Source organism: Mobula birostris, chromosome 25 (genome assembly GCF_030028105.1).
Source record: "Mobula birostris isolate sMobBir1 chromosome 25, sMobBir1.hap1, whole genome shotgun sequence".
Lineage (NCBI taxonomy): Eukaryota > Metazoa > Chordata > Chondrichthyes > Myliobatiformes > Myliobatidae > Mobula > Mobula birostris.
In genome coordinates, this window is record NC_092394.1 from 25,388,485 (window position 1) to 25,415,166 (window position 26,682).

At 41.7% G+C, this 26,682-nt stretch overlaps 1 protein-coding gene across 1 annotated transcript; it reads left to right on the forward strand.

Annotated features, from left to right (window-relative positions):
• Positions 1-25,004, forward strand: LOC140187528 (stromal cell-derived factor 2-like). The gene is made up of 3 exons (XM_072242888.1): positions 1-245; positions 5,304-5,500; positions 24,118-25,004. Exons 1-3 carry the CDS (start codon positions 65-67, stop codon positions 24,403-24,405), a joined length of 666 nt encoding a protein of 221 aa, XP_072098989.1. The 5' UTR covers positions 1-64; the 3' UTR covers positions 24,406-25,004.
• Positions 25,005-26,682: the final 1,678 nt, after the last annotated feature.

Here is a 26,682-nt window from a genome sequence, read left to right on the forward strand (position 1 = left end):
TTTCCACGGCGCCGCCCGCTCCGTTAGGCTGACGTTGACCGGTCGGCTCGGTTGTGGGGGGAAGATGAACGGGCGGTCAGATCGGTTCCTGCTGCTGGTCCGCGTCCTCGTTCTTTCCTTTCTTTCTGTCCCCGCTCTTTCGGGCGAGTCCGACCTGAGTTATGTCACTTGCGGGTCGGTTATCAAGTTGCTAAACACGCAGCACAACGTCCGGCTGCACTCGCATGAGGTGAAGTACGGCTCGGGTGAGTGGCGGGACGGGACGCGATGGAGGTCGGGGCTGTTGAGGAGAGGAGGAGGACGAGGAGAGAATGGGGGTCTGGGTAGGGAGAGGGGAGGTTGCGTTGGCCGGGGCTGTGGATAGGATCATGGTGCGGGATGTGAGGGGGCTAAGGACGCGATGAGTGTGGGCTTGAGATGATATGGTGGGATGGGACTTGGTAATTGGTGCTGTTGTCGTTAAAGGGACCGGGTGGCATCACTCCCCAGCATTGCTCAGCCTTGGCCTTAAGATCGTATGTATATGAAAATAAACTTGGAGATCTGTAATAAAACAAATAATACTGGAAACAATCTATATGTCATCTGAAAAAGAAAACTTTTGAATTGGAGAAGTTTTTTAAAAAATCTGCAGGTACTTGAAATCCTGAATTAAAACTGGAATTATCAACAGGTCAGGCAGCATCTGTGAAAGCAGAATCAGTTAGCCTTTCAGATCTGGGACTCCATTGCATAGCAAGGAAGAAAAAACAAGCTAATTTTTCTTGGTAATAGTTTGGAGGAGAAAAAAGTGGGGGATCTTAGATAGAGCGAGTCAGAATGGGGGCAGTTAGCAGAGCAGCTATATTAATGGCGAGGCTGCGGGGCATATACTAGTCTCACTTGTTTTGTGTGTCTTACAGCTTTGCCCTTTGCTGGTAGTATAGTCTCACTTGTATGTCCTACAGCCTCATTATTAACAGCACATTATGTATCATTGTGTAATGTGCTTCTGGCAACTCATCTGATTTCTCTCTTTCAGTGATATTTCCTTTGTTCTACTTAATCCCCTAACTATTGCTGAAAGTCAAATTGCTTAGCTCTGTCTTCCAGTTCAGGGAAGGAGCCTGGAGATAAACTTGAAACATTAACTGTTTCTCTTTTTATGGATACTGCCTGACTTGCTGAATGTTTCTAGTATTAATGGTTTTTATTTGGTTGAAGGCTTTAATTAGAACGGGAGAAGTAAGAGATAAAACAATTTTAACATGTCGATGAACAGGGAGTGTGGAGAGCACAAAGACCTGTCATGGGTTCGAAGACAAAAGTGCAGTTTATGCATTTATGTGAGGGTGGAAGTAACTTAACCTGCTCTCTAGTATAGTGGGGGCAAAACACATAAACTGCTGGAGGAACTCGAGCAGCATCTATGGAAATGAATAAACAGTCAACATTTCAGGCTGGGGCTCTTCCTTAGGACTGGGAAAAAATGATGAGAAGTCAGAGCAAGAAGGTGGGATGAGGGGAGGAAGAAACACAAGGTGGCGGGTGATAGGTGAAACCGGGGAAGGGGGATGAACTAGTGTACTAATACTACATTAGTATAGTATTACTAACCTCACTGATTTGTGTTGATTGCCTTTGTCACTTTTCCCAGTATGCTGTAGTGGCTTGTTTCTATCTCTGCTTCGTGCACCATTATTACATCCCTTTCAGCGCTACTTTACTGAGCACTTTTGGAAGCTTGTGCATTACATGATTCCATAAACAACAATGTGATCATAATCAAATTAACTGCATGGAGTATTGTGTCATTGTTCTCTCTGCACCAAATCAAAAGTGCTACTTCAATTTATTATCTTAGCTGCAAAATGGCACTTGTGGCTCCTTCACTATTGTACGAGAGTGAAAGTCTGTATATTGTGGACATTTTGGTGCTATTTTATCAGAAAAGGTGTTTGAATGGAGTGGGAATTCTGTTACTGTGTCCTTGGATTGAAATCTTTAGTTCATTCCTAATCTTTATTTGTAAAAGATACAAAAGGGACACCTGAGTCAGAGGGGGACTAATATTCTTGCAGGCGGATTTGTTAGAGCTGTGGGGAGGGTTTAAACTAATTTGTCAGGGGGATGGGAACCGGAATGAAGGGACTCGGGATAGGATGGATGGATAAAAAGCAAAGAGAGCGTGCAGTCAGACTGTCAGGATAGGATGAAATTGTAGCCCCAGGGTGACTAACAGTGCATTAGGAATGCAGAATCAAAAGGGGTACTAAAAGTGTTATATCTCAATGCACAGAGTATAAGAAATAAGATGGATGATCTTGTTGCACTTTTACAGGTTGTCGGGTGTGATGTTGTGGCCATCACTGAATTGTGGCTGAAGGTTGGTTGTAGTTGGGAGCTGAATGTCCAAGATTACGCATTGTATCGGAGGAATAGGACTGTAGACAGAAGGAGTGGTATGGCTCTGCTGGTAAAGAATGGCATCAAATCATTAGAAAGATGTGACATAGGATTGGACAATGTTGAATCCTTGTGAGTTGAGTTAAGAAACTGCAAGGGTAAAGGACTGTGATGGCAGTTATATGCCGGCCTCCAAACAGTAGCTGAGATGTGGACCACAGATTACAACGAGAAATTGAAAAGGCATTTCAAAAGGGCAATGTTATGATAGTCATGGGAAATTTTAATATGTGGGTAGATTGGGAAAATCAGGATGGTAATAGATTTCAAGAGAATGAATTTGCTAAACTCCTCTGAGATGGCTTTTAGAGCAACTTGCAACTTGTCATTGAGCCTACTAGGGGATCAGCTAAATGAACTAGAGGCGATTAGGGAGTTTAAGGTAAAGGAACCCTGAGGAGACAGTGATCACAATATGATTGAGTTCAACTTGAAATTTGATAGGGAGAAAGTAAAATCTGACGTATCGGCATTTCAGTGAAGTAAAGGAAATTACAGTGGTATGAGAGAGGAGTTGGCCAAAGTAAATTGGAAGGAGATGCTGGCAGGGATGACTGCAGAGCAGCATGGCTTGAGTTTGGGTTTGGGTAGTTGATCCTCCACAATATTCCGCATGGGAATTTAAACTGGAGGTGTTTTTTCTTACGAGGTCGAGTTGTGAGCTTGACATCAACCCGGCACGGATGGAGAGCACGCTTGGGAGCGGTCTGTCACTGGATCGAACTCAGGAACCTCCGTTCTTGAGCCCAACACTGATCTCACTGCGCCACCAGCTGACCTTCTGGGAAAAATGAGGAAAGTGCAGGATAGATGTATTCAAATGGCAAAATAATACAACCCCGGCTGACGTGGGAAGTCAAAGCTAATGCAAAAGCAAAAGAGAAGGCATGCAACAAAGCAAAAATTAGCGGGAAGTTAGATGATTGAGAAGCTTTTAAAAACCTACAGAAATCAACTAAAAGAATCATTAAGAGGGAAAAGATGAAACATGAAAGCAAGCTAGCAAACAATATCAAGGTGGATAAAAAAGCTTTTTCAAGTATATAAGAAAGAGATGAGAGTGGATATAGGACTACTAGAAAATGAGGCTAGAGAAATAATAACGAGGGGCAAGGAGATGGCAGACGAACTAAATGAGTATATTGCATCAATGTTCACTGCAGAAGACACCAGCAGTGTGCCAGATGTTGAAGGGTGTGAAGGAAGAGAAGTGAGTGCTGTTACTATTACAAGGGAGAAGGTGCTCAAAAAGCTGGAAGACCTTAAGGTGCATAAGTCACATGGACCAGATGAACTGCACCCTAGGGTTCTGAAAGCAGTAGTGGTAGAGATTGTGGAGGCATTAGTAACAGCCTTCCAAGAATCATTGGACTCTGGCATGGTGCCAGAGGACTGAAAAATTGCAAATGCCACTCCACTGTTTAAGAAAGGAGGAAGGGAGCAGAAAGGAAATATAGACCAGTTAGCCTGACCTCAGTGATTGGGAAGATGTTGGAGTCAATTGTTAAGTATGAGGTTATGGAGTTCTTGGAGACACAGGACAAGATAGCATGGTTTCCTTAAGGGAAAAGCTTGCCTGATGAACCTGTTGGAATTCTTTGAGGAGATTATAAGTAGGATAGATAAAGGGGATGCAGTGTATGTTATATATTCAGAAAGCCTTTGACAAGGCGCCACACATGAGGCTGCTTACCAAGTTAAGAGCCCATGGTATTATAGGTAAGTTACTAGCATAGTTTGAGCATTGGCTGATGGGTAGGAGGTAGCGAGTGGGAATAAAAGGATCCTTTTCTGGTTAGTTGCCAGTAACTAGTGGTGTTCCACAGGGTCCAGTGTTGGGACAACTTCTTTTTATTCTGTATATCAATGATTTAGATGGCTTTGTTGCCAAGTTTGCTGATGATATGAAGATTTGTGGAGGGGCAGTTACTGTTGAGAGAACAGGAAGGCTGCAGAAGGACTTGGACAGATTAGGAGAAAGGGCAAGAAAGTGGCGAATGCAATACAATGTTGGAAAATGCACTTTGGTAGAATAAATAAAAGTGCAGACTATTTTCTAAGTGGGGAGAAAATCCAAAAATCTGAGATGCAAAGGGACCAGGGAGTCCTTATGTAGAACAGCCTAAAGGTTAACTTGCAGGTTGAGTCGGTGGCAAGGAAGGCAAATGCAATGTTGACATTAATTTCAAGAGGTCTAGAATCTAATTGCAGGGATGTGATGCTGAGGCTCTATAAGGCACTGGTGAGGCCTCACCTTGAGTATTGTGAACAGTTTTGGGCTCCTTTTCTAAGAAAAGATGTGCTGGCATTGGACAGTGTTCAAAGGAGGTTCACAAGGATGATTTCGTGAATGAAAGGGTTGTCGTATGAGGAACATTTGATGGCTCTGGGCCTGTACTGACTGGAATTTAGAATGATCAGTGGGGGGAGGCGAGAATCTCTTTGAAACCTTTTGAATGTTGAAAGGCCTGGACAGAGTAGAGGATGTTTCTCACGATGGGAAAGTCTAGGACAAGAGGGTACAGCCTCATGATAGAGGGAAGTCCATTTAAAACAGAGATGCAGAGAAATTTCTTTCGCCAGAGGGTGGTGAATTTGTGGAATTTGTTACCACAGGCAGTTGTGAAGGCCACCTTGTTGGGTGTATTTAAGGTGGAGATTGATAGGTTCTTGATTGGCCACAACATTAAAGGTTATGGAGAGAAGGCTAGGGATTGGGGCTGAGGAGGTGAAAAAAGGATCAGCCATGGTTGAATGCGGAGCAGACTTGATGGGCTGAATAGCTGATCTTCAATTTTGTTTCCTCACTTAAGCTAATATTGAAAGCAGCTCCAAGACACACTTTGCTTTTGTTTCAGGAAGTGGGCAGCAATCTGTCACTGGAGTAACTGATGCAGACGACAGCAATAGTTATTGGAGGATACGTGGAAAAAGTGACATTGTTTGTCAACGTGGAAATCCAATAAAATGTGGTGAGACTATTCGACTGACCCATGTCAACACAGGCCGTAACTTGCACAGCCATTACTTTACTTCACCGTTGTCAGGAAATCAGGTGTGTTGACTGAACTGGTATTTGGTAATGTTGGCACCTGCTTGTTAATTGCCAAACTGAAAAATTGTAAGTTAGCTGTTTGCAGAATTAGTTTGGAAATCTTGAATCAATCAAACCAGAACTAACTCTAAAGAAGTCAGCATTCTGTCAATTTTTATGTTTCAGTGAGTGTTAACATTGAGGTTCATATTAACATTGCTGTTTTAAAGTAATGTAATATCTCTGCTGCTGCATATTCTTAAAATCATATCCATAGTTTCTGGGGGGGGGGGGGAGCATTGATGTGTTGTGCCAAGAGGACTGGAGTGGGTACAGGAGTGTGCAGAATGTAGATCTAACTTGGATCTCTTTATTACCAATTTTCTATTGACACCTGAAGTTTGCCTAAATATAATAGACCATTTTGAATTCTAGAATTAATGAAGCCACTCTCAGTTATTTCTTTAAATCTCTGGTTTAATTTGATCGTCTAGTGTAAATAGTTTTTAACAAATTTCAATTGTCTTCATTCTATTAAACTTTCCAGAGAAAGCACATTTTCATTTTGTTGTGGTACAAAGTGATATAAATTGTAGGCACTGCGTGTACAGTGTGCACCTTTAATATAAATTGATAGGTGGTCTGTATACTGAGCAATTTCCTTTGTATTAGATCCAAATGGACAGGAAGAAAAATTGATACGTTACGCAAAACAGAAGCATGAATTTACTAGCATTTCAGATACACAGTTAAGATATTCAATTAGACATGGCATAATAAATACCTACATCAAGGAATCACTTAGTTTCTTTTACAGTCTCTGTCAAGCTATATTAGGTCTTTGCATATTTACTGGCATTCAGTCCCTGCCACCAAGTGGTGATTTGAGAGTAACACACGCAGTAGAAATTGTGAAGTTTTTCTTCTATATGCAATAAAACTCTAACCCCATATCGGTGTGTTTGGAAATCCCAGCAGTCGGTACACCAAGTCCTTGTTATTCAAAGTGTGTGCAATAGGAATGTTGCCAGAGTTGGGAATGCCAGTGTTTGATAATGAGGGTCAGGCTAGGGTCTGGAATACTCATTGTTTCAGCATGTTTTGACAAGTTGAAGTTCATTGGGCTCACTGCAAAATTTATTATACTATTGTGTAGCGTGCATTTCATTTTGATTTGATGTGTGGAAGGGTAGCAAGAGTAACAGAATAGTCTGGAAAACCAAATGTAATAAAATCATAGCAACACACAACATTCTGGAGGAACTCAGCAGGTCAGGCAGCATCAATGGAAATGTATAAACTGTTGTTGTTTCGGGATGAGACCCTTCTTCAGCACTGGGTCAGTCAATGCTTATGTAATACAACCATAGCTGGTAATGGATCACACAAAATCCCACTTTCTGCATCATTTGACCTTTTCCAGTTCACCTACCGCTCATACTAGGTGTACTGATGATGCCATAGCCTTGGCCTGCCACTCCATTCTGTTCCACATAAAGAACGAAGCATTATATGCCAGGTTGTTGTTAGTCGACTTCATCTTGGTGTTTAACATGATCATCTCTCAGAGGCTGTGGGTAAACTGTCCTTGTTGGGCCTCAACATCCTTCTCTGACTGGATTTTGGCTTTCTTGATGGAAAGACCCCAGTCAGTCTGAGTTGGCAGCAACATCTCAAGCTCTGTCATGTCCCCCCCCCCACCCCCCAAGGCTGTGTGCTCAGCCTGCTGTTGTTCACACTGCTGACTCACAGCTGCACTGCCAGATCCAGTTCAAACCACATCATTGTTCAACAGTGGTTAGCCTCATCAACAATAATGTTCAAAGTACGTTTATTATCAGACTACATATATAATATACAACCTTGAGGTTTGTCTCTTTCGGCTAGCCACAAAACAAAGAAACCCAATAGAACCCATTTAAAAAAAAGACTGTCAAACACCCAATCTGCAGGGGAAAAAACAAATCATGCAAGCAATAAAAGTAAGCAAATAACAATCAGAACTAAAGTTCATGAAAGTTAAGTCCACAGCCTTGGAGCCATTCACCATTACAGCTGATCCAGGCCACAACCTCAGTTCAACCCATTAGCTACAGGCCACAGCCTCAGTTCCACGCAGAGATGAGTAAACCTCGCAAAAACAGCAAGCTGAACACTGGCCCGTACCTCTCTTTTGGTCCCGACACCCTGACTTTTTCAATCTGGCCCGGCACTTAAATTGGCCAAACCTTAGGTCATTCCTTGCTTTCGAACCTGGGCCCTGCTGCTTTGATATGCACTTGGGCCTGGCCCCGCTCCTCATTTCGGCCCATACCTGACCTTTCCAATCTGGCTTGACACTTAAATCAGCCAAACAGTGGGTCGTTCTTCGCTCTCAGGCCTGGCCCCGCTGTCTCTACTCTGCTTTGCCTCGATTTGGTTACATCAAATTGCCTTGGAGTCTGCTTCGTGAATGGCCAAACTTTGGCTCATTTCCCAGTCTTGGGCTTGGGCACTGTCACCTTAATTCGGCTCGTACCCACCCCGTCGCAACCATCCTGCACCTTCGAGACTTCAACTCACACTGCAAAAATGCCAGGTCGTACAGGTAGTTCAAAAGCTCAGCTCTGAAAGGGAAGTTACAGGCTATTAATTGCAGTGATCGTTTCCAAGAAAAAGTGTGATTAATACTGTAATTAATAGTTTTGTTTGTTGTGTTTGCTGCTAGCAAGTCATCGCTGTGCTTCACCAGTCCATCTTAGACAGGAAGGATAAGTTGGCATAGAGAGAGGAGGTAGGTGGACTTGTCAAGTGGTGTGAGAAAAACAAACTGAGTCTCAAGTGAATGGACAAGACAAAAGAGATGATTTTGGACTTCAGGAAGGTGAGGTCAACCGCTCTCTATTGCATATCACTGGCCCTGCTGTAGTAGAGAGAGAGAAGAGGACAGAGTTTCTTGGTGTGCACGTAACGGATGATCTAACCTGGGCCCACAACACCACCTCAATAGTCAAGAAGGCACAGCATTTTCTGTGGAGTGTGAGGTGTTTGTGACCTCCCCCCGCCCATTCATACAACTTTCTGTAGGAGGACCATCTAGAATGTCCTGTCTGGCTGAATCATTTTGTGGTATGGAAGCTGCACGGTATTGGACCGCAAAACCCTAAAAACTACTGAGAGGATCACGGGGATCTCCCCTTATTTGTGACATTTACTGGGAGCATTGTATGTGAATGGCCAGAAGCATTGTTGAGACTGCTCATCCCACAATCTCTTTGACCCACTGCCATCAGGAAGGAGGTATAAGAGCATAGGACTAGACTGCCAGACTGGATAACATCTTCCCCCAGGCCATGAGACTAATGAATATCCTGCCACCACCAAGATCTTGATACTAGGACAGTGAGTTATTTACTGTTTACATGTGCTGTGGACTACATGCACCTTCGAATTATATTTTACCAACTTATTTGTGGTAATGTTTTGTTCTGTGTGTGGTGTATGTTTTTGTTAGTGCACCATGGTCCAGAGGAACATTGTTTTGCTTGCTTCTATATCTACAGTCAAGTGATGATAAACTTGAACTTGAACCATAGTCCCAAGGGTGTCAGATTGTTGTTTTATAATAACATTATTTTTTTCATCTACTGACTTATCTTTAAACTTCTATCCACCTTTTTCTTTGGTAATTCAGGTTAATAGTTTACCATCTGAATTTACTTGAGAATTTTTCATGCTTGATGATTTGAATTTGAATCTGTGATAATATAAAGTGGATTTTGGTTTATTGGGACACATCAGAAGCAGTACGTTTTGGCCAAACTATGCAGCTGCCCAATTAGCCAAAGTTTCATGGAAATAGTTAAAAGGTATAGACAAACTACAGTTTAATTGAATAACCAGTTATGTATTTAAATGAAATATAGAACAAATTAGAACACTACCAATACCTCTAATGTACTGTGAAACTGTATTAGTTCCTAATAGTTATTGACAGAGGAACTCAACTGCCGTGTACTTTTGATTGACTGTGAGTGAACAAAATCAGCTCGGACACCTAGTGCAGATAATAGCCTGCCTTCATGCAATTTTTTAGATGGCTACATCCTCCAGATCTTGATTTGTATGGTAATAACTCAAGATAACTTTGTAATTCATAACTTTTTGAAGTAGTGAAAACATTTCATTTTCACTCCCAGCTCTTTCTGGCGTCTCCAAGCCTGAATGCTTGAAACTGCAGTGAGTAAAACCATTCCAAGTTGTCACACTACTTAATTATCACCAACTATCAGTAACAAAAACCTGTGCTTTTTGAGCACAAACACACACAACTGACGCTATTTAAAAACTAACTGCTCTAAGCATGGTGTAATATTTAATGACCATGCAAGTGCATGCAACCAACACTAGTTTGAAACTGGCAACGGTTTTCTGTCCCAATTAAGTGACATAGTGTCCTAAATAAACAAAGGGAGTCCCAGTTATTTTCTCCATTTAGTTTTTATTCTTCAAGTGTTGTTCCAAATAAACAGCTACCCTGATTAACCGATGGCCCAATTAACTGGAATTTACTGTATGTATATGTGTGTTATTTATTAGCAGGTAAGGCAGTATTTATGGAAAGGAATAAATAGTCGATGTTTTGGGCTGAGACCCTTGATGAGATCTGATGAAGGCAACTGTACTAAATTTTCTGTAGTTTCATATAAATATAAAGACTGTAGACACTGGAAATCTGGAGTAGCACCCAAAATACTGGAGGAACTCAGCAGGTCAGACAGCATCTGTGGATGGAAATGTACAGTGGTTGTTTCAGGCCATGACCCTTTATCAGGACTAGAAAAAAAAAAGGGCAGAAGCCAGAATAAAAGGGTGAGGAGAAGGGGAAGGGTGATAAATGTATCCTGGTGATGGGGGTGTGGGAATGATGTAAGAAGCTTCCTTTACTGCCAAGTTCAGGGTAGATGCAGATTAAAGGAATAACACCTTATATTTCAGATTGCTTGTCTCCAACCTGATGGCAGCAACATTGATTTCTGTAACTTCCTGTAACCACTCTGCTCTGCCCCCCTTTTTCCCCTTATCCCTCCAGCTACATTACCCCTTCCCTCCCTCACCCTCATGATCTGCCTTTCACCCACACCTTCCTTCCTTTGGTTCCCCATTTTCTTCCATTTATTCCATGGTCTGTTGTCTAATTGGATCCCATCTTGTTCATTCTTTTCCTCTTCCACTTGTCACTCTTCCAGCTTCTCACATTATTCCCATTCTTACCACTCCTCTTTCCCCCTACCCCCAATCCTAACTATCTTCCTCTACTTTCCTCTTCAAGGCCAACAGATGTACTTTTGTCAGTGTGTGAAGGTGGTGTGCAGTCTAATAGCGAGTGATTGTCTTCAACATTTCTTTTGCGATCACAAGACCATGTTGGACTTTGGTAATGTAAAATACTGCAAGTCCATTTCCCTTGTTTATTGGCAAGACAGGTGACAGAGCTCTGTGGCCTCGGTTGTAGTGAGGACTAGGCCTCAAGCTGCGGGCTTGACTGTTACAGCAGTCCAGGAGAGCAAACGCCAGAAGCAGTGCAGCGCGGCAACCATGCTGGATTGGGAGATCTCCCCTTCTGTTAGTGCTGCCCATTCATTCAGTGTTCATTCAGTGGAAGACCAGCTCAATTGCATGCTTTCCACTCTTCCTTTCAAGTCCTGCTGAAGGATTTCGGCCTGAAATATTGACTGTTCATTTCCTTCCATAGATGCTGCCTGACCTGCTGACTTCTTCTAGCATTTTGTCTGTTGCTGTAGTTTCCTATTGTTAGTTGAAACAACAAAGTCCTACAAGCTTCAGGTCATTGTACCTTCTGTGAATTTAAATCTTGTTCCTGAGGGACTAGATTTGGTATCACATTATGTAAATTAGATGCTGGTGTTCCGTTGGATTTGCAATTTGTAGACAAGTTTTGGAATTCATTGGAATTTGGAGTATATGTTTTAAAGCTTTGTTCTTTTGGCAAATGCTTGAATTTGCTTCAGTTTACTGCATCTGAAATAATGGGTTCAGTAAGGTTAACACTCAAGCCTTGTGTTTAAGTCTGCTTTTTTCCCTCAACTTGTTCGGACGTTGTACTTTCTCACATATTGTTACAGCGTTACTTACTATATAAGAAACTCATCAGGACCATATTAGCTGTTAATTTGTGAGTACTGTATGTGGCAAAAAGCATAGTTTTGCGCAGTGTTATATATTGAATTCAGACAGTTGTATCTTTTATTCCAGTGGAGTATTTTGCATATGTTGTTACATGGACTTGATTACCCATCAATGAAAGCAATCAGAACCCACGTTAGTAGAGAAGTGACGCCCGGTTATTCCTTAATGTGGCTGCTTTATTGTAAAACTCTTTTATTATCACTTTTATGTTGCTTTCTTGTAAATTTCTTGTGAATTAATTGGGATTAATTTGTACCTATTCTGCAAAGCAATCCACATGAACACAAATTAATTGAGATAAAATTTGTAACATTTTTCTTTCTGAGTACTTTGTGTTTAGCCTCAATCCAGGGCTTGAGTGAAGTGGATTTTGCCTTTTTATCTCTTGGTTAAGATATAAAATTGTTGAAGTGGATCAGGAAGTTCTGTAGTATCCTGGATACTATTCATCTCACAACCAACAAATCGAAATACATTAATGGGAAATACATTATTGGGATCCAAATCTGCAGAAACTTACAGGATCCCATTGCAAGCTTTGATAGCATTGCTCGCTGTCCACTATGCCTCCAATTTTGGTGCCACCTGCAAATTTGCTGATCCAGTTTGCAACATTATCATCCAGATCGTTGATGTACAGTAGATGACAAACAATAATGGACCCAGCACTAATCCCTGTGACATTCCACTTGTCACCGGCCTTCAGTCAGAGGCAATCATCTATTACCATCCTATGGCTTCTCCAGTGAAGCTAATTTCTAATCCAATTTACTACCTCACCGGAATGCTAAGGGACCGAACCTTCCTGACCAGCCTTCCATGCGGGACTTTGTCAAAGACCTTGCTAAAGTCCATGCCTGGCCTCAACTTTCTTGGACATAACCTACCATGCATAAAGTCATGTAAACTACAGGTTTCCCCCGCTATCTGAAGATAGAGTGTTCCTGTGAAACGGTTCATAAGTCGGAATGTTGTAAAGTGAAGAAGCAATTACCATTTATTCATATGGGAAAAGTTTTTGAGCATTCCCAGACCCAAAAAATAACCTACAAAATCATGCCAAATAAGACATAAAACCTAAAATAACAGTAACATATAGTAAAAGCGGGAATGATATGATAAATACACAGTCTATATGAAGTAGAAATACTTTTCTGCAATCATTGGAGCACTGTCTAGTGCAGCGAAAATCTCACGCAAGCGCTCCCGGCAGGAACACTCGGCGCAGGCGCCCCCGGCAGGAACACTCGGCGCAAGCCTCTCGGCAGGAACACTCTCTCCAGTAACCTTTAAGCTATGAAGCTGCCAAATCATACCAAATAACACATAAAAATACACAGCCTACATAAAGTAGAAATAATGTATGTACAGTGTAGTATCACTTACCGGAATCGGGAAGACAGTGAGCACACTGATGAAGGTCTGTTAGGCTGAGTCGTCGGAGGCTGGTGTGGTGGGAAACTGGGGTATCATCTCACCGTAGTCTGTTTCCATCAGGGCAGGCAGGTAATCTTCTATGTCTGCCTGCCTCGATATCGAAGGTCGAGGTTTGTCATCTGCTGTGGCTGATGTGGAAGGCTTGTAAAACGACAGTATGCTTGACTGCTTAGCCTCGCGCATTTTTCTATCATACGGTTCTTTGTAAGCACTCAAACCATACTGCAAGTATGCCCTAAAGCTACGTACCCTTTCAAAATTAAAGTCGTACTTTTCTACAATCATTGCAGTGTTGTCATTTGCAGCGAAAATCTCTTGCAGTTGCTTCACGTTCAGTTCCTGGACGACTTCACTTTTGGTCCGTTCTCTACTGCATTCGGTTTCGATTGTTGTCCTTTCCTCTTCCAATTGCATCAGCTCTTCATCTATCAGTTCTTGGTCATGGGATGCCAAAATCTCTTCAACATCATCTTTGTCAACTTCCACTAGCCAAACTCACTTTGTCCTTACTTCATTCACCACGATCGAAACGCTTAATTATGTCTAGTTTTACGCTAAGTGTAACACCCTTATGAGCTCTTTTAGGCTTTTCCGATACCTTAGAACTCATCTTGCTAATAGATGCTCAAAATAAATCGACATAAAGCACAGATGCTCACAGGCACGTGTTTAAGCAATGCCTGCTAGAATGCAGTTCTGAGGGAGGAGCTTGGCTGCTCAGGGCGTGCTGCCTTTTTTCGTAACAGTGAAAACACCTTCTGTTAGTGAAAACAGGTAACTAATGTACGTCTTTCGTAACAGCGAGGTGTCGTAAAGCGAGCGTTTGAAAAGCGGGGGATACCCGTATCCCAAATCAGTTCCAGTCTATCCAAGTACTTATATATGCAGTCCCTTACACTACCTTCTAATAGCTTATCTACTATTGATGTGAGACTCACTGGCCTATAATTTCCTGGCTTATTCTTAGAGCTTTTTTAAACAATGGAACAGCATTAGCTGTCCTCCAATCCACTGGCACCTCACCCATGACTAAAGATATTTTAAATATCTCTGCTAGGGCCCCTGTACTTTCTTCACTATCCTCCCACAGGGTCCAAGCGAACACCTTGTCAGACCCTGCGGATTTATCCACCCTGATTTGCCTCAAGACAGCAAACACCTCCTCCTCAATTTTGTATATGGTCCACAACCTCACTGCTGTTTTGCTTCACTTTTGTAGACTCTGTGTCCCTCTTCCAAGTATATACAGATGCAGAAAAATCTATTTAAGACCTCCTCTTATCTCTTTTGGCACCATGTACAGATGACCACTTTGATCTTCAAGAGGGTCAATTTTGTCCTTTGTTATTCTTTTGCTCTTAACATATCTGTAGCATCCCTTAGGCTTCTCCTTCACCTTATCTGCTAGAGCAACCTCATAACTTCTTTTAACCCTCCTGATTTCCTCCTTAACTATTCTCTTGCATTTCTTATACTCAATTACCTCATATGTTCCTTTCTGCCTATACTTGCTATGTCCTCCTTCTCCTTAACCAGGGCCTCATTATCTCTCAAAAACCAGGATTCCCTAAACCTGTTATCCTTGCATTTCACTCTGACAGGAACATATGAACTCTGCACTCTCAAAATTTCATTTTTGAAGGCCTCCCACTTACCAAGCGCACCTTTGTCTGAAAGCAACCTGTCTCAATCCACATTTGTCAGATAATTTCTGATACCAGCAAAATTAGAATTGGTCCAGTTTAGAATCTCAACCTGAGAATCTATCCTTCTCCATAATTATATTGAAACTAATGGCATTATGATCATTAGATACAAAGTATTCCCCTATACAAACTTCTGTCATCTAGCCTATCTCATTCCCGAATAAGAGATCTTGTTTCACACTCCCTCAGGTTTGGACTTCCATGTACTTATTAAGGAAACTTTCCTGAACACATTTAACAAACTCTGTCCCATCCAGCCCTTTTACAATATGGGAGTCCCAATCCATATATAGAATAGTACAGCACATTACAGGCCCTTCGGCCCACAATGTTGTGCCGACCCTCAAATCCTGCCTCCCATATAACCCCCCACCTTAAATTCCTCCATATACCTGTCTAGTGGTCTCTTAAACTTCACTAGTGTATCTGCCTCCACCACTGACTCAGGCAGTGCATTCCACGCACCAACCACTCTCTGAGTAAAAAACCTTCCTCTAATATCCCCCTTGAACTTCCCACCCCTGACCTTAAAGCCACGTCCTCTTGTATTGAGCAGTGGTGCCCAGGGGAAGAGGCACTGGCTATTCACTCTATCTATTCCTCTTATTATCTTGTACACCTCTATCATGTCTCCTCTCATCCTCCTTCTCTCCAAAGAGTAAAGCCCTAGCTCCTTTAATCTCTGATCATAATGCATACTCTCTAAACCAGGCAGCATCCTGGTAAATCTCCTCTGTACCCTTTCCAATGCCTCCACATCCTTCCTATAGTGAGGCGACCAGAACTGGACACAGTACTCCAAGTGTGGCCTAACCAAAGTTTTATAGAGCTGCACCATTACATCGCGACATTTAAACTCTATCCTTCGATTTATGAAAGCTAACATCCCATAAGCTTTCTTAACTACCCTATCTACCTGTGAGGCAACTTTCAGGGATCTATGGACATGTACCCGCAGATCCCTCTGCTCTGCCACACTACCAAGTATCCTGCCATTTACTTTGTACTCTGCCTTGGACTTAGTCCTTCCAAAGTGTACCACCTCACACTTCTCCGGGTGGAACTCCATCTGCCACTTCTCAGCCCACTTCTGCATCCTATCAATGTCTCTCTGCAATCTTCAACAATCCTCTACACTGTCTACAACACCACTAACCTTTGTGTCGTCTGCAAACTTGCCAACCCACCCTTCTACCCCCACGTCCTGGTTATTAATAAAAATCACGAAAAGTCGAGGTCCCAGAACAGATCCTTGTGGGACACCACTAGTCACAATCCTCCAATCTGAATGTACTCCCTCCACCACGACCCTCTGCCTTCTGCAGGCAAGCCAATTCTGAATCCACCTGGCCAAACTTCCCTGGATCCCATGCCTTCTGACTTTCTGAATAAGCTTACCATGTGGAACCTTGTCAAATGCCTTATTAAAATCCATATAGATCACATCCACTGCACTACCCTCATCTATATGCCTGGTCACCTCCTCAAAGAACTCTATCAGGCTTGTTAGACACGATCTGCCCTTCACAAAGCCATGCTGACTGTCCCTGATCAGACCATGATTCTCTAAATGCCCACAGACCCTATCTCTTAAGAATCTTTTCCAACAGCTTTCCCACCATAGACGTAAGGCTCCCTGGTCTATAATTACCTGGACTATCCCTACTACCTTTTTTGAACAAGGGGACAACATTCGCCTCCCTCCAATCCTCTGGTACCATTCCCGTGGACAACGAGGACATAAAGGTCCTAGCCAGAGGCTCAGCAATCTCTTCCCTCGCCTCGTGGAGCAGCCTGGGGAATATTCCATCAGGCCCTGGGGACTTATCCGTCCTAATGTATTTTAACAACTCCAACACCTTCTCTCCTTTAATATCAATATGCTCCAGAACATCAACCTCACTCATATTGTCCTCACCATCATCAAGTTCCCTCTTATTGGTGAATACCGAAGAGAAGTATTCATTGAGGACCTCGCTCACTTCCACAGCCTCCAGGCACATCTTCCCACCTTTATCTCTAATCGGTCCTACCTTCACTCCTGTCATCCTTTTTTTCTTCACATAATTGAAGAATGCCTTGGGGTTTTCCTTTACCCTACTCGCCAAGGTCTTCTCATGCCCCCTTCTTGCTCTTCTCAGCCCCTTCTTAAGCTCCTTTCTTGCTTCCCTATATTCCTCAATAGACCCATTTGATCCTTGCTTCCTAAACCTCATATATGCTGCCTTCTTCCACCTGACTAGATTTTCCACTTCACTTGTCACCCATGGTTCCTTCACCCTACCATTCTTTATCTTCCTCACCGGGACAAATTTATCCCTATCATCCTGCAAGAGATCCCTAAACATCGACCACATGTCCATAGTACATTTCCCTGCAAAAGCATCATCCCAATTCACACCCGCAGGTTCTAGACTTTTTGCCTCATAATTTGCCCTTCCCCAATTAAAAATTCTCCTGTCCTCTCTGATTCTGCCCTTTTCCATGATAATGCTAAAGGCCAGGGAGCGGTGGTCACTGTCCCCCAGATACTCACCCACTGAGACATCTGTGACCTGACCCGGTTCATTACCTAGTACTAGATCTAGTATGGCATTCCCCCTAATCGGCCTATCCACATACTGTGACAGGAATCTGCCCTGGACACACTTAACAAACTCTGCCCCATCTAAACCCTTGGAACTAATCAGGTGCCAATCAATATTAGGGAAGTTAAAGTCAGCCATGATAACAACCCTGTTATTTTTGCACCTTTCCAAAATCTGCCTCCCAATCTGCTCCTCTTTATCTCTGCTGCTACCAGGGGGCCTATAAAATACTCCCAATAGAGTAACTGCTCCCTTCCTGTTCCTGACTTCCACCCATACTGACTCAAAAGAGGATCCTGCTACATTACCCACCCTTTCTGTGGCTGTAATAGTATCCCTGACCAGTAATGCCACCTTCCTCCCCTATATGGAAGGTTAAGATCACCTACTATCACAACCTTGTGGTTCTTGCAACAGTCTGCAATCTCTACTAATTTGCTCCGCTAAATGGGTGGTCTATAATATAATCCCATTAATGTGGTCATCCTTTTCTTCTTCCTTTGTTCCACCAGTATAGCCTCAATGGGTGAACTCTCCTGTCTGTCTTGTCTGAGCACTGCTGTGTTATTTTCCCCAGCCTAATAATGCTGCCCTTCCCCCGATAATCCATCCTGCTCTAAACAACAGAACACTAGAACTCTGAGTTGCCTGTCCTGCCCCTCCTGCAATCAAATCTCACTAATGGCTACAATGTCATAGTTCCACGTGCTGATCCATGCCCCAAGCTGATCTACCTTTCCTACAATATTCCGTGGATTGAAATATATATAATTCAAAACTTGAATCCCACCATGCTGAAACTTTTGATTCTTGATTTTCTGTATAGACTTAACAATATCTGCCCCCCTTTCACCCCACCCCCCCCACCCAACCACTCCACTAACTCCTCTGGGTCTCTGGTCCCCATCTGTCTGCAGCTCTAGTTTAACCCTCACCTGTGCAACACTAGCAAACTTTCCTGCTAATTCCCCTCCAGTTCAGGTGCAAACTGAACCACCCGTATAGGTCTCATCTTCCCTGGAAGAAAGCACAATGGTCCAAAAGTGTGGAGTATTCCCTCCTGCACCATCTCCTTAGGCACATCTTCCTATTTTTGGCCTCACTGGTACGTGGTACAGGTAATAATCCTGAGATCACAACCCCGAAGGTCCTGTCCTTTAACATAGCACCTAAGTCCCTAAACTCACTTTACAGGACCTTGTCACTCTTCCTACCATTTGAACCAAAGCCTGCACTCTGTAATCCAACGCTGGCCCACTCCCAACAATGGTCACTCTGCTTAAAACTACCATGTTTATTGGACCTTGGTAAGTGCCTAATTATATGCACTCCAACATCTCTTAGTGATGTGTGGTGCACAAAATTCATTTGCCATTTCCTTGTGTTCACTTTGCTTATTGTCTTGATTATCTATAGAAATTGTTTTACGTTCATGGTAAATTTTATCTTGTATACTTATTTTTATTTACAGTTTTGGCTTTGCTTTTTAATAATTCTGTCACCCATTGTACACTTGCTTTTCATTATGTCTGGTACAATCTTCAACTCAGTTGATAGATCTATCTACCCCTTGAAATTTTTCTTTTATGTTGGCCTGTTATTTTGTATTTTGAAAGAACTTAAATTTTATCTGCCGCTGTTCTTGATGAGCTGATCTCTTAATCTTGCTAGCCTGCTTCAGCAGACTACTTTCATGCCCTCATAATTGATTTTCAAGTTGAGTATTCTACCCTTGGTTCCTTAAGGTTGTTAAATATAGCTGGTAGTGGTAGTGGGGATAAATTCCCGCTACCTATCAGATGCTCCCAATGGCGTGCATCTCAAGTCCAGCTCCGGGCCTTCATGTGTGGCATAGCTATTAAGCCAGGCAGAACCGCGTCTACTGACGGGAGAAGGGGCAAAGGAGAGGGGGGGTTACGGGCACCTTAAAGCAAGTCGCTTTGGGCAAATGGAGCTCATCAGCTATGATTGGCAGCTCATCTAGGAGAAGAATAACTGATCTCAACTGTCTGCTGCCTTGCGGCTATATCCACTCACAGGGAGGGTTTTGGGAGTAAACCTCAAAGAAAATTCTGGAGCTGGAGTCCTTAAGACAGTCCTATGCTGAGTTTAGCATTGATAGGCAACTTCTGCGATGCCGCTGTTGCCAAACTTTACTGGTCTCTGCCATTCCTTTGAATTAATCAGCTGTGTAGAGAGGGGGAGCCTGCTACATGGACGACAGCTTGCTCTCCATATCGTACTGCCATGGCTTGTGTATCCCAGCTGTTTATGCGATACAACATCCATGGTCAATCCCAACCAATGCAGGGTCTCATGATTATACCCTTGTCATATCCTCTTCCTCAAACTGGTGTAGTATTCAATCATATATGCTTCCTGCTACCGAGGGACAATTGGCAAAAGTCAACGATTAGTATTTGTAAACTTGCAAACTAAGACAATAGGATGTGAATTGTTTAGATGGTCTTTATCTGTGACTTGACTGACAGAAAACCTATTGAGAGATTTTAGCTCTTTATGTGTCAGCATCAGTTCAGTAGTGGTCTGGGGAAGGTAAACTGACTGACAGCTGTTAAAGATAGTAGGTACTTCAACTGCTTTCTTTTAACTTATTTAAAGAATTAACTGACGACTTTTTTTTTGTTTACCCTAAGCCCCACAATTGGAGTGATCTTTCTTAGTTTGGTATAGGATTTGTTCTTTGGGAATAGAGGGAAATTCTAATGTTATGGTTCAGGTCTACTTGGATACATTTTGAAAATACATCACAAGTTGATTTGACTTTTAAGATCAAACTCATAAACCAGTTACTTTTAAACTATTAAAAGCAGCAAAATATTTTTAAACCATTGCACTTTTTGCAGAGCAAATCATTTTGGATATCTTTTCTGATACACATCTTCATTACCCTTTCATACCCTTGTATAGTAGCATGGACTTTGCTCACTTGCTGTGTTGATCTGCTGAGTGTGGATGTGTGATCACAGTTTCTCATAATCAGTGCACAATTCCCTGTCAGGAATCTACGTTCATCAAACCAACACCTATTGAGAGAGCAGCTCTAAATTTTCAGAGGTTGATGGCACTGCTATTTTATCAAAGGGGTTGTTTAGTCAGAGCTAATGTTATACTTTTATCTCTTGCCAAGATGCATGTACAATTCTGAACTTGTTCAGTATTAATCATAAATATCTTCTGACTTCCTGCCCTCTCGATATCTAGCTGAGATCCAGCACTCGATGAAGGCCTGAGAATTTTTCCTGTGAATAATGTTGCTTATGGGGGCCTTTGTATTATTTATGTCACTGTTAATTAATATGGCGTCTCCAGCAACTGCTGGAGAAACAGCTGTTTAAATTTTCTGAACATAAATGTAAGGGAAATTGAGTTACACAACGAGCTGACAAATATGCAACTAACTTACATTGAAAGTTAATCTCAACCTACATCGATAAAAGATGTGCAAATGATGTAGAATACTAGTCAAGAAACCAAGAGCTAATCATTAAGTAAAGTTCAAAGGAAATGTTATTATCAAAGAACGTATACAGTCGGCCCTCCTTATCTGCGGGGGATTGGTTCTGGGACCCCCCGCGGATACTAAAAAAGTGTGGATGCTCAAATCCTTTATTTAACCTGTCTCAGTGCAGGTGGACTTTAGGACCTGGGGAGCTCCGGACCCTATTTAACCTGTTTCAGTGCGGGTAGGACCCGGGGGAGCTCAGACCCGCCGCCCGCGGCTGCTGCTGTATCCGCAGTTTCTGTTCTGTTGATGGAAAACGATCACAGTTGAAAATAAAGTGGAAATAATAAAGCGATTGGAAAGAGGTGAAACGCCATCGGTCATTGGAAAAGCGTTAGGCTACAGTCGGTCAACGATTGGAACAATTTTAAAGGATAAAGTGAGAATAATGGAGCATGTGAAAGGCCCTGCCCTGATGAAAACTACAATTATTACTAAGCAATGCAGTGGTTTAATTATTGAAATACATACATTTCTTAAGTGTTTTACATGCATGGAAAGGTAGACTATATACTATATACAAAGACAAACGTTTGACTAACTGACACTAAATAATACCGAATGTACCTGTTCTGACTTACGTACAAATCTGACTTAAAGACTGCCTGTACTTTAAATCATCTCTAGATTACTTATACTACCTAATACAATGTAAATGCTATGTAAAAAAAGTCTGTACATGCTCAAACGAGTGCTGGAGAGAGAACTTCGGGTTTTTTTCCGATCCCGGTCCGCAGTAACCTACGCACCACCTCCTGTATACTTTAAATCATCTCTAGATTACTTATAATACCTAATACAATGTAAATGCGATGTAAATAGTTGCGATACTGTATTATTTTGGGAATAATGACAAGAAAAAAAAGGTCTGTACATGCTCAAACGAGTGCTGGAGAGAGAACTTCCGGGTTTTCCCAATCCGCGGTTGGTTGAACCCGCAGATAAGGAGGGCCGACTGTATGTTACTATATACAACCCTAAGATTCATTTTCCTGTGGATATCCTCAGAAAATGTATAAAACAGTAGCTATAATAGTAACTTCATCTGCGCAAAAATGCAGAAACCCAGATATGTTAGGATATGGAGGATAGTGAGATCAGGGAGAGGTATTCTAGGGCATCTTGATGTCAAGATGGAGAAGGTATTGGTTCTTTGAAAAACATAAAGGTGGATAACTCCCCAGGGTGATTTCAGGGGAGGTAGAAGTAGATGCAAAAGAAAAGTATTTAAGCAAGTACATGAACAGGAAGGGAATGGAGTGTGAGGGGCAGGCAGATGATGTTGGGTTTAAATTGGTATCATAGTCAGTGTAGACATGAGCTGAAGGGCCTATTCTTGTGCTGTATTATTCTATGTTCCACAGCAGGGGTGTCCACCTAAAAGCTGCTATTAATTTTTTCCAGAAGAATCTGGCAAGTAAACTAATTTGGTTTAAGTTTGGCTTGTTATTTAAGAAAATGACAAATGCAAGCATGCATGATTAATTGATTGCCAGATCATCTGCTTGGCTGCTGTGAGAATATTTTGGAAACGAAATACAGGAATGAGATATGATAAACAGGTGCAGAAGTAGGCCATTTGGTCACTTTGATTTGTTTCATTATTCAACAAGATCAAGACAGGTCTTAGACCTTACATCAGTCTTGGCACTCAACATCAGTAAGAAGAAAGAGCTGACTGTGGACTTCAGGAAGGGTAAGACGAAGCAGCACATACCGATCCTCATAGAGAGATCAGAAGTGGAGAGAGTGAGCAGTTTCAAGTTCCTGGGTGTCAAGATCTCTGAGGATCTAACCTGGTCCCAACATATCAATGTAGTTACAAAGAAGGCAATACAACGGCTATACTTCATTCGGAGTTTGAAGAGATTTGGCATGTCAACAAATACAATCAAAAACTTCTATAGATATACCGTGGAGAGCATTCTGACAGGTTGCATCACTGTCTGGTATGGGGGGTGGGGGGGCTACTGCACAGGACCGAAAGAAGCTGCAGAGGTTTGTAAATCTAGTCAGCTCCATCTTGGGTACTAGCCTACAATGTACCCAGGACATCTTCAAGGAGCGGTGTCTCAGAAAGGCAGCATCCATTGTTAAGGACCCCCAGCACCCAGGGCCTGCCCTTTTCTCACTGCTACCATCAGGTAGGAGGGACAGAAGCCTGAAGGCTCACACTCAGCGATTCAGGAACAGCTTCTTCCCCTCTGCCATCCGATTCCTAAATGGACATTGAACCCTTGCACACAACCTCACTTTTTTTAATATACAGTATTTCTGTTTTTTGTACATTTTATAATCTAGTCAATATACGTATACTGTAATTGATTTACGTATTTATTTATTATTTTTTAAGTTTTATTTTTTGTCTCTCTTCTATATTATGTATTGCATTGAACTGCTGCTGCTAAGTTAAGAAATTTCATGTCACGTGCCGATGATAACAAACCTGATTCTGATTCTGACATACTTTGTGTCCCATAGATTCTGTTATATCCAGAAACCCGTTGATCCATTCTGAATTACTGCATCTTCACAGCTCAATAGGGTACTGATTTCTAAAGATTCACTGCTCTTGATGAAGATGCTCCACCATGTTTCAATTTAAAATGATCTACCCTTTGAGGCTGTGACCCCTCAAATTAAATTTGAGAGTTGCATGATTCCATAGAGCTGATGAATTGTGCACTGCAATGCAGTAAATTTGGGTGCTGAATGAGTTTTAGTGAAATATTGCTTAAAAAAAAGCTAATTAGTGAAATCTGAAAATGGTGCCAACTTTGTCTAACAAAAACAAGTTTAATATCTAAAAAAAATTCTTCAAGGTTTATGGTGTTAAATAATGGGTTGTTAAGTCGCAAGTACTAACTTAGTGTTATTAATGCATATTCTTAATGCATTATCACGTAACTGGGAATTTGCAGTGTATATTGGCTGTTTTATTTTTGAGACTTTAATAATGATTACACCTCAGATGTATTTCACTGGCACAAAAGAACTTTATGCCTTCCTTTAGTTGTGAAAATTATTGAAAGTGTAAACTTGTTTATTGCTCAACTTATTTGAAACTGCCTTGAATATGAAAACAGTGAATGGTATTCAGATTACATTGTAATTTAAGCCTTTACGTATTTGAGGTTTTTTTGCACTTGGTTAAAGGTAAACTCATGAATGTTTCCTTATGTTTTGAAAAAGGAGGTCAGTGCATTTGGCGAAGATGGCGAAGGAGATAACCTGGATAATTGGACTGTCATGTGTAGTGGAACGTACTGGGAAAGAAAAAGTTCAGTAAGGTTTAAGCATACTGTTACAGAAGTCCTGCTGTCCATTACAGGGGAACAGTATGGGCGACCAATAAATGGCCAACGTGAAGTTCATGGCATGCAGTATTCAAACCAATATAATTCTTGGAAAGTGATGGAAGGAATCTTCATGAAGCCTATGGAGGGGCCAAAGGCTGGAAGTGTACATTCTGAACTATGATAAGGAATCATCAGTACTGATGTATAACTTTATAAGCAAAGGTTCCTGAATGAAATCTCTTAATCTACATACATGGATTTTTTTTCCCCAGTATTAAACTTTTACATGAATTCTTACAGCTAAAATGTTATGTATTTCAAATATTGGTAATCGTGAAGAGACCTCTTGGTGTTTGCAAAATTCTATTCCGAAGCCTGGAATGGGCGTGGAAGTATTTTAAAACTGTTTTGGTTTGCTGTGGACAGTGTTTATACATTTCTACTTGAGAACAATGTTTATGGTGCATTAAATGTGTTGTTCAATGGGAACATAACCAAGTGAGTATTCATATCTGGAAATCAATTCAGGGGGATAGTTTTAAGGAATAATAAAATTATTACATTTGGGTCACTGAAAATCAGTACCAAATATGATTATTATATCAAAGATACCAAGATTGTCATTTACTTTTAGCCCTGATTTAATTTCAAGTGTATTTGAATTTCACGTATAGGTGAATTGCAAAATTTGCTTCAAATGTGGAATTGTTGAAATAAAACTTGACTATACAAAAAGCTAGTAAATAAATGTATCTTTATACCTTGAAGATTTTGAATCTACTTTCATTGGTTACTTGTGTTTTAAGACCTCAGTTCCCAATAGAGTCATAGTCAAAGAAAAGAAAAGCACAGCACAGAAATAGGTCTTTCATAGGAATAGCTCTTTCAGAAATAGGTCATCTAGTCTGTGCCAAACCATTTCAACTGCCTACTCCCATCGACCTAACCCGCAGGCAAGAACCCTCCATACCCCTACCATCCATGTACCTATCCAAACTTCCCTTAAGCATTGAAATTGAGCTTGCACACATCACCTATGCTGGTAGTTCATTCCACACTCTAAGTCCAGAAATTTTCCCTCATGTTCCCCTTAAACTTTTCACCTTTCACCCTTAAACGATGACCTCTGGTTGTAATTCGACACAACCTTAGTGGAAAAAGCCTGCTTGCATTTACCCATCTATACCCCCTCATAATTATGTATACCTCTATCAAATCTCCTCGCAATCAATCTTCTACATTCCAAGGAATAAAGTCCTAGCCTATTCAATCCTTCCTCATAACGGAGGTCCTCCAGACCCAGCAACATTCTTGTAAATTTTCTCTGTAGTTTTTCAACTTATTTACATCTTTGGTAGGTGACCAAAACTGCATACAATACTCCAAATCAGACCTTACCAATGTTCTATACAATTTCAACATAACATCCCATCTCCTGTACTCTGTACTTTAATTTATGAAGGCCAATGTGCCAAAAGCTTTCTTTACGACTCTGTCTATCTGTGATGCCACTTTCAATGAATTATGGACCTGTATTCCCAGATCATTTTGTTCTACCACACTTGAAAATGCCCTACTGTTCACTAGCTAAGACCTACCTTGGGTGACCCTACCGAAGTGCAACACCTCACACTTGTCTGCATTAAATTCCATCTGCCATTTTCAGCCCATTTTTCCAGCTTGACCAGATGCTACTGAAAACCATGATAGCCTCTCTACTACAACCCCAATCTTGGTGTCATCCGCAAAGTTGATGATCCAGTTAACTACATTATCATCCAGTCATTGATATAGATGACAAACATCATTTGGACCCAGCACTCCACTGGTCACAAGCCTCTAGTCAGAGAGGCAACCATCTACTCTCACTCTCTGGCTTTCCTCATAAAGCCAATACTAAAGTGCCTTACTGAAGTCCATGTAGACAACATTCGATACCTTGTATTCATCAACTTTCCTGGTAACTTCATGAAAAAACTCTATAAGATTGGTTAGGCATGACCTACCACGCACGAAGCCATGCTGACTGCTTAATCAGTCCATGTCTATCAAGATATCTTCCCCTTTTCACCTTCCAGCTTCTTACTTCATTTCCCTCTCCACTACCCAACCACCTTTCCTCACCTAGTTTCACCTATCACCTTTCAGCTTGTACCACTTCTCCTCCCCTCACCATTTTATTTTGGTTTCTGCCCCCTTCCTTTCCAATCCTGAGCCCAAACTGTCTGATGCTGCCTGACCTGCTGAGTTCTTCCAGCATTTTGGGTGTGTTGCTGGAAGTCATACGATTCCACTGACCTGCCCAAGAAGAAATGCTTCCTTTTTCAGCTGCCTTCTCCAGACTCTGTCATCCTGCTGGTGGAACATTTGGCACGCTATTAATCACACTATCTGATCCTTAAGGTGTTTTTCAAACAATTTTACTTGCAACATGAATTTGCAGGTGTAAGATTTTGTA